Source organism: Calidris pugnax, unplaced genomic scaffold (genome assembly GCF_001431845.1).
Source record: "Calidris pugnax isolate Ruff unplaced genomic scaffold, ASM143184v1 scaffold50, whole genome shotgun sequence".
Lineage (NCBI taxonomy): Eukaryota > Metazoa > Chordata > Aves > Charadriiformes > Scolopacidae > Calidris > Calidris pugnax.
The window spans coordinates 1,673,148-1,688,634 of NW_015090780.1; the positions used below are offsets into that span (position 1 = coordinate 1,673,148).

General features: G+C 48.6%; 1 protein-coding gene across 6 annotated transcripts; it reads left to right on the forward strand.

Annotated features, from left to right (window-relative positions):
• The first annotated feature begins 14 nt into the window (after nt 1–14).
• TCEA2 (transcription elongation factor A (SII), 2) lies at nt 15–15,186 on the forward strand. Of its 6 annotated transcripts, none has more exons than XM_014954387.1 (10): nt 15–130; nt 2,485–2,547; nt 3,211–3,316; nt 4,801–4,891; nt 9,468–9,601; nt 10,707–10,763; nt 11,620–11,774; nt 12,098–12,244; nt 14,180–14,251; nt 14,856–15,186. In XM_014954387.1, the coding sequence occupies exons 1-10, from the start codon at nt 62–64 to the stop codon at nt 14,862–14,864; spliced, it is 903 nt and encodes a 300-aa protein (XP_014809873.1). In that variant the 5' UTR covers nt 15–61; the 3' UTR covers nt 14,865–15,186. The 6 variants fall into 6 exon arrangements, with proteins under 6 accessions (XP_014809873.1, XP_014809864.1, XP_014809901.1 ...); XM_014954415.1 differs by lacking the exons at nt 15–130; nt 14,856–15,186 and adding exons at nt 1,036–1,081; nt 1,303–1,384 and having other exon boundaries at nt 14,180–14,281; XM_014954423.1 differs by lacking the exon at nt 15–130 and adding an exon at nt 1,183–1,384.
• Nucleotides 15,187–15,487: the final 301 nt, after the last annotated feature.

The following is a 15,487-nucleotide window of genomic DNA, read 5'->3' on the forward strand; positions in this document are numbered from 1 at the left end:
GGAAGCGACCGCCAGCCCCCCCCGTCCCTCCCCGGGACCGGCCGCCGCGGGGAGCGGCGCGATGGGCGGGGAGGAGGAGATCGTCCGCATCGCCAGGCGGCTGGACAAGATGGTGGCCAAGAAGAGCGCGGTGAGTGGCAGGGCTCCCGCTGGCCGGTTGGGCTGGGGGACCGGGGGGGGGGCTCCCCCGTTCCCGGTCTGGGCAGCCGGGGCCTCCATCTCCGCGGGGTCCCCCTCCTCGCTGCCGGGATGTAGGATCCCCCCCACCGCGTTCCTCCTTCAGTGCCCGTTGTGAGGGATCCTCCCCCTTCCGCGGGGAGGGGGGCCCTCCCCAGCTCCCATTTTGGGGCCCTCCCGCTCTACGCAGCCGTTATGGTGGTGGAGAAAAAGCCTTCCCCCCCCCCCCCCCCCCCCCACCTGGGGCTCTGTTTTGCCTTCAGAGAAGCCCTAAATGCTGCTGGTTTTATCTCCTGCATCCCCATCCTGTGCAAGCACCGCTTCTTCTCGCTCTCCATTGGAGTGTGGAGGGCTGGTCTTGCTGCTCTCTGCACCCTGGGGGTCCCACAGGGTGGGCTGTAACCCGTGTGGCAGTTGGGGTGACAGTAGCAGGTATTTCCCTGCCTCATGGGGTATGTCAGTTGGTGTTTGTACGAGTACAAACAGCGTCACACAAGTGCCAAGGCAGCAAGCTGGGTGACAAGGGTTTGTGCCAGAGGTGGGCTGTGTTCAGGGTGGGGGAGAGGGTTTTTTGGGGCCAGGGAGGATGTGGGGAGTGATGGGTGAGGAGGGGAAGGGTCTTTGGGGAGTGTGGTATTTGGGTGGTGGGGTGCCGGGTGTGATTGTCACCTGAACTTTTGGCTGCTGGACTGGCTCTGCCAGGTGTGGGTAGGGGTGAGCGCTGGCACTTGTGTAGCTGTTGTGACAGCCCAGGAAAGTGTGTCAGGGCTAAACCACAGCCTGTGATGCCTGTTCCCGTTGATGGCAGGTTCTTTTCAGCACCATTGTTGACATAGGAAAGGAGCAACTTTGCAGAATTTGTTTCCCAGCTTCGTTGAGAAAGAGGCAGCTTCTTAACTGAGCGGTATGAAATCTTTCCTCTTGGTTGGCATTTTGTGTGGTACTGAACCGTGGTGTGTTTCTTGTATATTAGCTAATTTGTGACCTCTTCCTGCAGGATGGTTGCCTGGAGTACCTGTTTGTTGCTCTAGATTTTTTGGCAGATCCCCCTTTTCTGCCATTGTGCCCAGTGTCTCCATGTCTGATAATGGAGATGGGAATCACATGGTCGTTTTGTATCTTAAGGGCTGGATTTAACGGAGTCCCTTTGGCTGTTGGAGGAGCAGAAAGGTGTGAAACTGCCTGAGTGGGAAGTCGCTCGTTCTGGGTATGGTAATGCTTGGTTTATACTGGTGTGAGTTGCCTGTGTGTGCGCTGAAAGCTTTGATTTGGCTTTGATTTGGCTTTCTCAGCATCTGGTCTGTAGGGCAGCAGCTGGGTTGTGTCCTGTGATGACTCGGAAATGGGAGGACGGGGTCTGTCGGTGCAGGCTGCTTTGCTGCTCCACAATCTGTGGGTTCTTGTGCTGCAAATGGCTTGGAGTGGTTGGTGTTTTAAATGAGCTGTTAAATGTGAACACTGGAAGGCCTTGTTTGATAGAAGGGGGATGGGAGGAAAGAGCCAGCTGAATGGAGACGGACGTACTCCAGGCTGTGATCCACTGAGCACTGCTGGGGGGACACTAGTGCTTCTGTCTTGTTGTTTCTTTGAGTGACTACCAATTCTAGGTATTACAGAGTGCCTACTCAGATTTTTTTTTTCTGGTTCTGGGTTGAAGAGCTGATGCAAAGAAACTCCACATAATGCATTTCGGGTGAACAGCTCTTCAGTGTCACTGCTTGATGGCTTTGCTCCTGGTCTCAGCTCTTGTCCTGAGCAGAGTTGGGTATTCATGTGGAAGCTGGAAACACCTACAGTAAGTTTCAGGCTGTAGAAAGAGGATACTTTTAGCTTTGGCTCTGGACAGTGATTTTGAGCTTTAGGTGGGTGCCTGAAGTTCTTGCAACTATGTTAAATCTATTCTTGTGAGCTGATATAATTAATCAGAGTCCCCTAAAACAATGAGTTTAATAGTAGGATTACTCCCCAAGTGTGTGCTGGGGGGACAGTTGTGATTCAGAGTGTTTTTTTTCAGGTGTTAAAAATGTTAAGCTTCCCAGGTAAGGATAATAAGCTAATGCTGCAGTTGTGCCATACACCAGCAAAGATCTGTGGTGCTCCAGTGCTCTTCTGTTTCACCTATTCCAATAGCTCAGGTGCCTCCAGACCGTGGAGTCTACTCTGTAACAGCAATCCCAGCAGTCATCTTTCTGACACTTTAGGGACACTTTTCCCTTTAAATTCAATTTTCTGAATTTATTCCCAAGCTGTTGCATTTCTTTACTAAAAGCTGAGACATTCATTCTGTTCATTTTTTTTCCTATCCAGGACGGTGCAATGGATTTACTGAAAGAACTGAAAAGTATGCCCATGACTTTGGACTTGCTGCAGGTGAGTTGCACGCTGAGGATGAAAAGCTGAAGTCTGCATCTGGATGAGTTCAAAATGTTGTTTAAATAAACTTCATAGTTTTCCTCTTGCTTCTTGCCTCACTCAAAGCATCAGAATAAACTTTAAATCCAGAAAATAGTGCTGAACATGGGTTTTGGCTGGGCCATTAAATAGCTCTGGGCCACCATGGGTTGCCTGAAATTTGTGCACAGCTGATGAGGTGAATGTTGAGTCACTGCTCAAATCCTTTCTTAGGCTTCAAAAAGAGGAGAGTCCAGATTAATGTAGCAAAGACAAAGGGCAGTCGTGGGAGAAGTTCTTTAAGTCTTTGTCATGATGATATTCAGGAGGACAGGGAAGTGTGAACAGAATTACAACTGGGAGATAAGCATCTTGGATTTTTTCGCTCCAAGCTTCAATGTCAGTTATAGGTGTGTAGAGAAGGCATTTCTGGGTGATGGGATGTTGAGCTTCTGATCACTCTGAGAAAGCTGGAGTGTCACCTCGCTTTTCCAGAGTTATAAGGAGATAATCATTCTGGAAGTCCTTGAATACTTCATATTTTGATCATTTCTTTGACTTCATCGTGCTTATTTCTGATTTGCATTTAGTAACAACTAACAATTCTGTTCTGGAATGATTCATGTGGATGTTCACTTGCAGTCCACCCGCATCGGGATGTCAGTAAACGCACTGAGAAAGCAGAGCACAGATGAAGAAGTGATAGCGCTTGCCAAATCCCTCATCAAATCTTGGAAAAAACTTCTAGGTAAGAAAAATCAGCATGTTCCTGTCAAATTCAGCTTGTGAAGGAGCTGGTTCCAGCGGGAGGCTGGGTTTCTCAGTAGAGCTTATTTCTTGATCTGAATAGAACATTCTAGCAAATCAGCCTTTACAATTGCACCCTCTATCCTTCAAGTTTTGTCTCCTGCCATGCGTTCTGCTAGATTTAGCTCCTGTTTATTGAGCTCATCCTCGAAAAAGCAGGAAAGCTTCAAGGACTATAAGAAGAAAAAGCTTCAGGACTATTCTGAACGTGTACCCGTCCATATAACAATTAGGGATGTTATTTGCAGAAACAGTATCTGCACCCTGAACCCTCCTCCCTGCCCTGTGCTCTGTGACATTAATAGAGCGTGTGCTGTCAGCCTTGTGCAACGGCTTGGAAAGAGAAATGCTGGAATGTGTTTTGGGTGATGAGCTGGAGAAGGACCTTAGTTTAACACCTTGTAGATGCATTTACATGGAGTGTTTCCTGCTGGGAAGACTTCCATGGTGATGAACGCCGAGAAGCAGAAGCTTGTAATTCTGTCTGAGGAATCTTAATGCTGATATAGCACAAACTAATGTCAAATTGCAGATGGAGGGATGACAAATATGGTCTTAGGGGTTAGCTTTGTGATAAAAGAATGAGGCTTCTGCAGTGCTGAGATCGGAAGGGCAGCTCTGCCTGTGTCCCTCGAGCAAGACTGTGTGTTTCCCAGTGGCAAAATACCCCAATGTGGAATTCAAACACTCTTTATTGTTTTTAAACAGACCTTCTGGGCAGCCGTGTGTAAAAAGAACGAAATCAAGGTTGTGTTTGAGGCAAAGTGAAATGTGTGGCTGGCTCTAGTCTGCACCCCAGGGCTTGGTGTTTATTGATGGGCTAAATGGGTGTTAGAAGAGTGTTTTCCTGTCCTGGCTGAGACTGTCACTTCCACCTTAGGGGGAATGTGTATTGGCTGAGACAGTTTATCTCTGGGTCAGACTTGTTTTACAGAGTGATGAAAGTCCTCTCCAGGGCTGTGCTGTTGGCTTCCAACAGCACTTGGGAAACACTAGAAGTTGTGTTCCCAGAAGGACTAGCCCGTACTGGCCCTTGCGGTGCTGTTGGCTGCAAATGCTGCTTTTAGTGGTGCTTTAGAGAACTTGATCCAACCTGCACTATGAAAGAAGCTTTTGTGATGAGACAAGTTTTGTGAGGAAGTTTATCTCCCAGGCAGGGAAGGTGATTTCTCTTTAGTTTGGTGAGGAAAGCTTTTGTTTGAATTACTTCCTACTTAGAGGCCAGCAAAAGGTCTGTTGGAAAACATGGGAGGCCATAAAGGTGTTTTTTTTCCTGATTTTTTTTGGAGAATAATAACTCGCCTTTTTGGAGAATAATAACTTGCCTTAGGCCAACACTGTGGAGTCATAAGACATTGATTAGGTTGTAGCATAAAGACCAGTCCCAAACCCTTTAGCATCCATTTCTTTTCTTTTTGAATATAGATGCTTCTGAGGAAAAAAGTGAGGAGAAAAAGAAAAGCCTGTCTTTGCCAACATCTTCCTCAAAGGAGACCAGTAACTCAAGAGACCAAAGGTAATGCAACCTTAAACTCAGTCATGGGCATGAGCCTTTGTGTGTGCCCTTATTGGGGGGGGGGGAGGCAGCTTTCCTTTCCTGGAGGGGTTCAAGGCCAGGTTGGATGGGGCTTTGAGCAACCTGATCTAGCGGGAGGTGTCCCTGTCCAGGGCAGGGGGTTGGAACTGGATCATCTTTAAGGTCCCTTCCAACTCTAACCATTCTGTGATTGAATGATTTCCCTCCAGGGTAATAGGGCAGAAGCCTGTGTGGAAAGACGTAGTGGCTGTTCCTGATGGGGAAAGATGACACATGTGACTAACTTAGACAGTAGTATTGTCATTCAAAGAAAAAGGGGAAGCTTCTGATTTAACTTTTGGAAAATTGACCTTGGGAAATGCGGAGCCTGGAGGGAAGGAAGTGTGAGACATTCCCTGGGCACAGTGGCAGTGAATACTTCACGAGCCAAACTGGCTGGTTCTGCTGGGGCATCTGGTTTGAAGGTTGAGGCTTGCAGTGATTTCACTGGGAGGAGGATCCTGGCTGTAGGTAGAGAGGCAAACCCCCGCTGTCCCCTTGCTCTCAGACAGTTATCGTGGGGTAGGTGGAGTGGAGCTTTTTGTCTTGTGCTGCTGAGCCTCCCCTGTGTCTTGAGGATGTGCTGCAGCTACTGCAGGGTTGGGTTTTTTTCTCCCTTGATGCTTTCTGTATTATTCAGCCTCCATCTTCTGAAAGGCAAAGCATCCCTGTGGTTGTACAGGGCACACAGATAACAGGTTAGCTCAGCCCAGGCAGGCAGAATGGGTTGGCTCCTGGTGTCAAGCTGTTGAGCCAGGCTCTCTTTACAGAGCCAGGAACGGTTATTCTCCAGTGCTGCAAAGTCATACTAATCTGCCTTGACAAAAATATAATTTATTAGCAGCAAAAAGTCTTTGTTCTTTGCACACAGACTGTGATGAAGGGAGTCAGACCAGTTGCTCGGTGTGTGCTTGCTGGTTCAGATGAGGCCGCTCTCAAGACACCAAAGAGCTCAGCTCGTATTCAGATACTTCAGCCACTTAGTCTGATAGATTTTGGCTAGACCTCCCTCTTTTTGTCAAGGAAAAATACTTGAATAGCTCTTGGCCTGAAACGCCTTGCTTTCTGGAAGGCAGATGTAAGAAATCCCTCTGTAGAGAGCAGAGAGGGAGCACTGTGAGACCTGGAGGCTCTGCGCCAGCCAGTGTGGAGCTGGCACCTGAGCAGTTAAGGCTGCCTTGCTGTAATCCAAAGCATATTCTGCCCTGCTGTAGTATTTTAGACCATTAGTGTAGTACATTTTAATGGGCTGTGTCTAATGTTTCTCCGTCTCTGGCAGCACGAGCTTTTTCTTTTCCAGGATACTCTAAACTGTCTTTATTAGGAGGGTTTTGGATCCGTGGCCTGAATTCAGCTCTTGCGTGGGGTTTTCTCCCAGAGCAGCCCCGAGTCCTGCTGCAGTCCCTGGCTCTTGCTTTGCCACCATTTCGTTCCAGCGTAGCTGGTTTTATGTATGAATTTTTGATGCCAGGATAGATTTACAGCCTCTTTCTCCTGTTGAACAGGAACAGTGTGAACCACAAGGATTTCCTGAAATAAGCCTTCTAGGTGTGTTTGAGGTCTATTTCCCAGCTCTTCTAATTATAAAATAATTTCTAAAGCTTAATAAATAACTTACTGTACAGTTAGGAATGGCTGAGAAGTCTGTTTTATCTAATTTGTGACTGATCAGTTGTCATCACAGGGCATGTCTGATGTGTGTGTATGTGGGCAAATATGTCTTTACTCATCAGCTAACAGAAGTGGGATAACCATGCATCTTGCCTAGCTTTTCTTTTACCTCTGGGGAATAAACATCCTAAGTATTTAAGTCAATAGCATTTATAGGTAGAAACTTCCTGAAAATCAAGCATGACCTGTGAGAATGAGCTGTTTGAAGACCTGATGTTAAGTATTGAATGTGGTGAAGGTCAGCGTTGAGGGTTCACGTGCAGTGGTTTGCTCAGGTTTGCTCACTGTTGCTTGAAAAGTGAGACAAAAGTGAAAGCTGGAAGAGCTTTGAGGGAAGCTTCTCCTGCTGCCCTTTCCCTGGACAGCCCAAACTCTCCCTGACTTTCTCCAAGCTCGTCTTTGAAAACCCTAAAAAACTTAAGGGTAAGACACTTCCACAGCTGCCCTTGGCAGAATCTTCCTTGATGATTTGGAACTTGCTCTCAATCAAAACCTGTCTTGCTCAGACCATTTCTTCATGCTGTTGTCCTTTAGGAATTGTGGAGGCTTTTTCCTACTGTCCTTTGTAACAAGCTTTCCATTATTTCAGAAATTATCTCCTCTAGGTCTTCCCTGCTGCAAACTGCTCCCATTCCTTCAGCCTTTCCTTCTGTTGTAGGTACGTTTTCTAGGCTTTTTGCCTTTATCCTTTGGGAAGGCTCATTTTTCCAAACTGTTGTATGCAAGATCAGCTGTGGTGGTTTTTTAAGATGAGTTATTCCTGAGTTGTATGTGTTTTGCTGTGTAACACCCCCGTGTTGCTGCCTGGGATCTGTGTGTAGCTTTTTAAGCACAGAAGTACCTGATGGTGATTTGTACATCCCGGATGGGAGAAAGTCATCTTATTGATTATTTGTGAGCTAAGTTGTTTCATTTTTTTGGTAGTACGTACAGTGTGAATCCTACTGAATGTTTTGAGCTGTTTGAGCACAAATCTGTTCCTTAATAATCTCCTGCAGTGCTGACCAGGAAAACGAGCTGGTAAAAAGTGTTTAAAGAGAAACACAAAGAAAGCTCACAATGTAATCTCTCTCTTTCATCTGAGCAAGAAATAATTCTTCTACGGTTTGTGCTGAACAATTTTGAAGATGTGCTGGTGGATGCTTTTAAAAAGGGCCTGGTAAGGTTTTGAACTGTGGAAATCCAGTAGCCCTAATGATGATCTACAGACCTTGAGGCACTGAAGAGGCTGGGTTTGAACTTAGCATCAGGGACTCCCAGGACCAGTCCCTGCAGTTGCCTGGCTCCATTTGTACAGTGGTGGATTTGGAAGGTTTCCAGCTCAGCCCTGTTTTTCTGGGCTGACAAATCCCTTCCAGGACCGTGTAGTGGAAGTGCCTTTTCATAACATTTATTCTTGATGGCAAAGAACTGGCAGTAGTGACCCAGCTTAAAAGTAATTGTCAATCCACTTTATCTTAGAGATGTAGCCAGTATGGGCTTGGGTGAAATATCAGGGTTTGGTTTTTTTTTTCCCCTTTGTTCTTACTGCATTCATGTTACCAGCCATTGCCCATAAATACAGTACATTTTATGGCCCAAACACCAAAGTCAGAGCAATCTCTGCTGAAAAATTTGCTGTTCTGCTGCCTAGATTTAAGGGGGGGGAGAAAGCTCTATAAAATCATCTGGGAATCATAATAGCCCAAATCTTTTACCAGCAGTGTTTGCAGGGCTAACTGACTCTGTGGGCAGATGTTAGGCTTTATGGGCAGGATGTCTCACCGCCGTGGGTGCTGGGTGAGGTTCCTCCTCGGGCACACAAACCTCTCAGTGTGTGATTCTTCACCTCGGGGCTCTCCAGCAGCTCCCCTTGCAGATAACCTGGCTGAGGCAGGTGCTTGCATTCCCTTGCTTGTGTCTGTGATTGATTGCAGGTGGAAATGAAGTTATTTTTGTGAGTAAAGCAGTATTTATTAGTCCTTTGGCAGCCTGGCACCTGTGTGAGCTGTGTGTGGCTGTGCAGGGGTGATCTGAGATGAGTAATCAGAGTCTTGTACAGATTACAGGAAAAAGGAAGATCCTCTTAGGTGTTATGCTTTGTTGTTGGTTTTTTTTTTTTTTTATATCAGAGCTTCTTCAGCCATTTTCTTTCTTCTCCTTAGCACAGCAGCCCCTTCTTTTGAAGGGGCTGGTGTAGGCTCCTCTGATTCCTGCCCCAGAAGGCAGCATGCTGCATGCCTTGTCAGCTACAGAGAGCTAGAGTGCTTTTTTGTTCTCTTTCCTGCTGCTGACATCTTGGTAATAAAGGATGAGAAATGAAAAACCAGCTCCAGCACCTGCTGAGATTAACCTTGGTGGTGGCTGCTGCTCCCTTTCTGCTGAGAGCACTTCTGGACTTTGCATCCTGGGAAGAGAGAGGGGAATAAAGTTCCATGTTCTCCATGTTCTCTATGTTTTTCTATACCCATTTTGGTACCAGACAGAGGTTTGGGGAAGTCCTGAATATATTTGAGTTACTGATGGTGTCCAACAGCTTTGTAATACTTTCACTTAATGCCCAAGTTCACTTAATGCCCAATTTCACTGGTTGTGATACGTGTTCAATAACAGAAGTGGCTGCCTCACCTGCTTCATGGATTAACCCTCTGTTTTCAGCCAGCAGAGCCCAGAGGAGAGCTCGTGTCTGGGTTGATGGTGTTGGTTGCTCTATTGCTCTATACGCTGACTCAGGGCATGTCTCTGCAGTGTGTTCCTCTGGCTGGTTTTGTGTTATGGGATGCTTGGCCACACACCTGCTGATCCCTCCTCTGCTCTCACTGACCCCCCACTGAGACATTCTAAGGGGTGAAATTTCTCTTTTTAGCTCCAACAAAAGGCAGGAGCCTCCGAAGACTCCCACCACTCCCAAAATCACCACCTTCCCTCCGGCGCCCGTCACCTGCGATGCTGTCCGCAACAAATGCAGGGAGATGCTGACAACAGCCCTGCAGGCTGATGGTGAGTGGGAGGGGAAACCCTGTTATTGTCTCTGCTTACCCTCGGGGCAAAAAATGAAGCTGTAACTCAATATGTGGAATTTGTTGCTAATGGGGCTTATGCCAATCACCATCTGGTCCTTGGCTCCCCTGCCTTTGCGGACCGGAGCCCCTTAAATCCTGTGGTCCTCTGGATTTGGGGTGGAATTAGGTCTCTCTTGCACTCAGACTGTGCCATCTCAAATGAGAGGTGACTGTAGGTGCTCAGCATCTCTGAAAGGCAGATTTTAAACACCTGAAGCTGAGCACATGCTTCCTCTGTCCAAATTGCAGATCCCTTTGGAAAATTAGGACCGAAGCACTGCAGAGTTTTATTAATTTGGAGCCAAGGAATGTAGACAGCAGATGGAGAAGTTCACAGAGTCTTTAATTCTAGCCTTACTGTGCGCATGCGTGTGTTTATATACATATATGCTGCATTAAATATCTTTTATAACTCGTAGAAAAAGCCTTTCCAGATGAAATCTGGGAAACAGTCCCCTCGAGTCTTTCTATGAGCTTATCCCTGTTCCCTACTTCGTGGTGGTGGTTGCCATTCCCAGCGTCCAAACTCGTACTGGTTATTGTGTTGTAAATGATGCTGTTTAATTGGCAAGAAGCAGCGTGTGAAAGGAGAGGGGCAGAGTCTTGAGCTGGAAAGAGAAATGAAGCTTTAATTGGTGCTGCACGATGTTGGGCCCTGCCAGATTGTTGGTCTGAGTCGAGCTACTTCTCATTGACACTGATATTTGAGACTCAGTTCCTGCCCATATATGTTTAATTTCAACTATACCTAGAATATATAGAAAAACTGTGTGTTTTGGGGGCCAGGTTCATGGCAACTTTGTCTAGTGCAGTCCATCTCCTAGAGAGGCAGAGGGCACAGACTGGTGGGACTGGTCTATTTTCATCACTGCCCTTTTGAAGGGGTCAGGGGAGAGCTAGAGCAAAGGCCAAGATGCCATTTGATGGAAAGAGCATGTAAATCAAAATAGCAAACTATCTGGATTTGTATCTCAGAAATACCAAGCCTGGGGACCCCTTGCCTGGTTGGAAGCTGTTGACCTCCTGTTTCTCCTGTCTTACAGACGACTATATTTCCGTTGGCGCCGACTGTGAGCACATAGCAGCCCAGATTGAAGAATATATCCTTACCCTACAGGACTTCCTCAAGGGCCCGCAGGCCTCCAGGTCATGAAATTCATGTGCTCAGAGGAAAAAATGGTCTTTCATTTCGTAAATGTTCTGCTACAACTCTGCTTCTTGGGGTTCTGGGTCTGGTTCCAGCTCAGGCCACGAAATTCATGTGCTCGGAGGAAAAAATGGTCTTTCATTTCATAAATGTTCTGCTGCAACTCCGCTTCTTGGGGTTCTGGGTCTGGTTCCAGCTTGTGGGTTGTGAAGGAACCACTGGTGGGGTGTTGGGAGCTCAGGACACAGCCCTCGCTGGTGTGGTACATAATTATTTCTTTCTTGTTCATGCCATAATGGGCTGTAATTCCCAGATTGTATGTCCCATCCAAATGCTATTTCCTGTTTTCAGCTCTGCTTCCAAATTTGTGCAGCTTCCCTGTGTCCCCCTTTGAGGAGAGTGTGCTGGTAAAGGCAAGAGCTGTGGGAAGGACGGAGCAATGGGGATTGTGTCCATTTGAGATAAGCCAGGGGTTTGCTTGATTTGGGAGCTGGAGATGCAGCTGATCTCTTGTAGTGGAGGGTTTTGTGGCCACCTTCTTGAGAGAAAGAGCAGGTTGAAGAACCTGAGCATAGCTGAAAGTAGAGATTATTTCCAGCAGAGTGAAAAAGCCAGAACTGAAAGCTGCTGGACTCTGTATGAGCCTGCTCTCGAGTCCAGTGTGAACCTCCCAGAGCTGATGCTGCTTTTGGGTCCCAGCACCCTCAACTGTGTCCTGGCAGTGGGTGACGCTCCCCATTCTTCATGAGGTGTGTAGGAAGTGCTTGGAGGCCTCTGGGTTGATGGCAGACTCCTTAACTGCCCTGTACGCATTTACCAAGATGTCAAGAACACCGACATGAAGTACAAAAACCGAGTGAGGAGCCGCATCTCCAATCTGAAGGACTCCAAAAACCCTGAGCTGAAAAAGAACGTGCTGTGCGGGGCGATTACCCCAGAGCAGATCGCGGTGATGACCTCGGAGGTGAGGAAGCCTGAGGAGCAGGGTTTGCTTCTCCCAGGGGATGTATCCCGTGGTTCAGCTTGAAGCAAGGGGCTGGTCTGCTGCCAGGGTTGCAGATTTCTTAGCAGAGGGCACGGGGAGTGAGTTAGCAATGGGGTTTGCCATGTGGAGGGTCTGTTGGGCCTTCAGATCATCACAGGGGGGGCCTAGGTATGAACCAGAAACCAGGAATTAAAGGCTTTCTGTCTTCTGTTGGGCCACCCTGCTCTGTTGACTTGTTTCAGTGTAGTGGGTGTGGTGGTAAAACTGAACAGATGTGATTTTTATTACCTTTTTTTTTAAAGGAAATGGCCAGTAATGAGCTGAAGGAGATCAGAAAAGCCATGACGAAAGAAGCAATCCGGGAGCATCAGATGGCCAAGACAGGAGGGACGCAGACCGACCTCTTCACCTGTGGGAAATGCAAGAAGAAGAACTGCACCTACACCCAGGTTAGTTTTCCTGCTCCTGCAGCTTCCACATTCCCCACAGGAGATGGTCCATCGTGGTCACAAGCTCTTTCTGCTCTGTAACAGCACAGAGTTTGCCACTGGTGGAGAGAACCTTTTCGTACACTTGAGGTTCTCTAAAAAGCATTGATTTCATACCCATCTTTCCTTGGAGCTTGTGTAACTTTTTTTTATGGCCTGTTTGTACACGAGCAGGGGTTGTGCAGCACCAAGGAAGCTTTGGAGCAGCACATGGAAAGCAGGTGCTGGGAATGTGGGGATCGGGACAAGAAAAGGTGTGGGTGATGTGGAGGAGAGAGGCTGTAGAAACCGAGGCAGGCACGTTGGTGGTATTAAAAGTGCAAATTCAGACTAGGTAAGCTGGGGCTGGACAAATCCCAACTTATTTAAAATCAAACAGCACGAAACAGGTGAAACATGAGGAATAAACGCAGCAGTGATGGGAGCCGGCAGAAGGGATTTTTTTCTTCTCAATGGACAGCTGCTGGAAGCCTCGCGCGTTACCAGTTCCCGTGTTTGTGCCAGGCATCTGGAGATAAATGTGCCTTTGCTGTGAGTCAGTGTTTCAGAATGTGCAGATACCCAAAAATGCACCAGCGACCACGCAATTGCTACTGAGTGGGTGTGTGCAAACTGCGTGTGTGAGCGGCGAGTGAGAACTCCTTGGTGCGCCTGGCCGTGACGTGCGAAGGCAGACAGGAGCCAGGCGCCCGAGCAGGGGTTTTCCTTTGGCTCCACAGCAGCCTCACATCCCACAGGCTGGCTCTGGGAAGAGGTCTCACTCCCAGTAAGTCAACTGGAAGCGCTGCCTGGGCTGTCTCGCTCACCACAGCGGCGCTGGGGCTCTGTCCCCACCTGCAGCAGACTGGGATCCGACTGCCTGGAATTGGGGCGGGTGGTGATGGTGTCTTCTAAATAGAAATATCAGAAGGTTTTCTCTATTTTTTTTATTAGTTTTCCAGTGAAATCACTATTTGGTGACTGAGAGGTTGTAAGTGCCAAGTGGATGAACTGGCCTTTTTGAAAGGGTTCGAAGCCAGGCAGTGATACTGTGTGAGAATAACAGGATTTAGCTATCCGGCGTGCTTGCAAAACACACTTAATTTGCATCATGCAAATACTGTGACTCTTGCATATTGGGTAATTACACATGTAGATCACCATAATTACCCCTTGACATAGTTCTGCTGTCTGACTTGCTCAGGGAGTGCCTGTATTTTCAGCGTAGATCTGCCTTCTGGTATTCAAATGCCATGGAAATCTGATTTTTTCTAGCAAAGCATGTGTTTCTGGCAGGAGCCGGTCAGAGGCAGCGGTCACATCTGGGTTAAATATCGGAGTCTCTTAATGGCTCAAATGCAAAACAGACTGGGAATGTGCAGAACCTGGTAACTCGGAGTGTGTTCCTGAGGCCAGGACGTAGGACGGGGCTGTAAAAGAATGGATTTGAGTGGTTTTTCATGTGTTGCTGCCGCCAGCTCCATCTCTGCCTGGGGGATGAGGGACTGGCTGTGGGTATGTCCACCTCCAGAGCCCTCCGGTGGGCAGCAGAAGGGGTGAGGAAGAGAACCTGCTGCCCCAGAACATGCTGCAGGTAGTGTCAGGCTAGAGAGGGTCATATTTATATATGCACATACATAGAGGTGTTTATCTGTGTGTAAAACCAGACTCATTTTACAGGGAAAGCTCCTCTTGCCCTCCCAAGCCTCGATGTTTCCTTGATTTCTGGCAGTGTCACCCCCACCATGAATCCCTTGCTCCTCTTGCCCTCCCAAGCTTTGGTGTCTCGTTGATTCCTGGCAGTGTCACCCCCACCATGAATCCCTGGTGGCTGGAGGGACAGGGAGCTCCCCGTGATCCCCCGCCAAGGGGTCCTGTGTGATGCTGGGCTCTCATTTCCCTCCTGTCCCCCCCCAGGTGCAGACCCGCAGCTCCGACGAGCCCATGACCACCTTCGTCGTGTGCAACGAGTGTGGGAACCGCTGGAAGGTAGCGCACCAAGGCTATTGCTGGCACTGAGGGGTGGCAGGGTGGCTGCAGAGCCTCAGCTGCTGCCCTCAGAGGTGCTTGCCCAACGCTGGCTGGTTCTAGCCAACTGACTTGTCCTCCCAGCACAGAGGGAAGAGCTCCTGAGTTCATCCCATCTCTGCAGACAAGTCTCTTTTGCGTTCCCTGCCTCCCTCCTCACATCATCTCTTCTGCCGTGACTGGCTCTGCAGTGCTTTCCCTCTGACCCCACCCTGAGAGGTGGTGGTGATGACATTAAAACAGCTTTTTTTATTTTTTTATGCTGCACACAGAGCTTGGGGCTGAGCAGAAATCTCCTGGTTGCTGCTGAGCAGAAACGGCTCCGCTACCAAGTGCCAAAGAGTCACAGCCAAGAGTTTCCAACGGGAGCTCCGTTTGCTCCCCTGCTCCATGGGCTGAGCCCTGCCTCCGCAGCCCCCCCTGAGCCCTCACCAGCTTCAGAAACGAGACCACCCCCTACTCCCCTCCCGGATAACTTGCCTTCCAGGCGGCACACGCATGACCCCCAACTCCCCTTGGCACTTCTAAACCTTCTAACTGGGGTTTAAACTCCCTTCTCTTGCAGTTCTGCTGATTAAGGTGCCACAGCTGAGAACGGCAGCCAAACGCAGCTCAGAGCAGCCTCCATACGCCAGCACCCGCCGCAGTTGTGTCCCGTGTCCCAAGTGAGTTGGCATTGTCACACGTCGAGCCGGCAGCAGCTGGGGGCGGGGGGGGCTTCTCCCCCTCTGCCTGGGTTTCACTGGAGAGCCCCAGCCGTGGGCTGACAGGTTGGCAGGAGAGCTCACTAAACACACTTCAGTCGTTTGTTTTGTTTTGTTCTTTTTTTCTCATCTAAGCAAGTATGGTTCACTTTTTCTTCCAAACTAATATTAAACATTTTTGTCAGTTTCTGACTTTTATTTGAACTCTGTGCACATGGGGTGCTTGGCTTTTAGCGGCCGGGGAGCTTGAGGGATGGATGGAGACCCCACCTGGAGTCCTGTGTCCAGCTCAGGAGTCCACAGAGCTGTTGGAGCGGGGCCAGTGGAGGCCACGGAGATGCTGGGAGGGCTGGAGCCCCTCTGATGGGAGGGGGGGCTGAGAGAGTTGGGGGAGTTCAGCCTGGAGAAGAGAAGGCTCCGGGGAGGCCTTAGAGCCCCTTCCAGTCCCTAAAGGGGCTCCAGGAGAGATGAGGAGGGACTCATCATCAGGGAG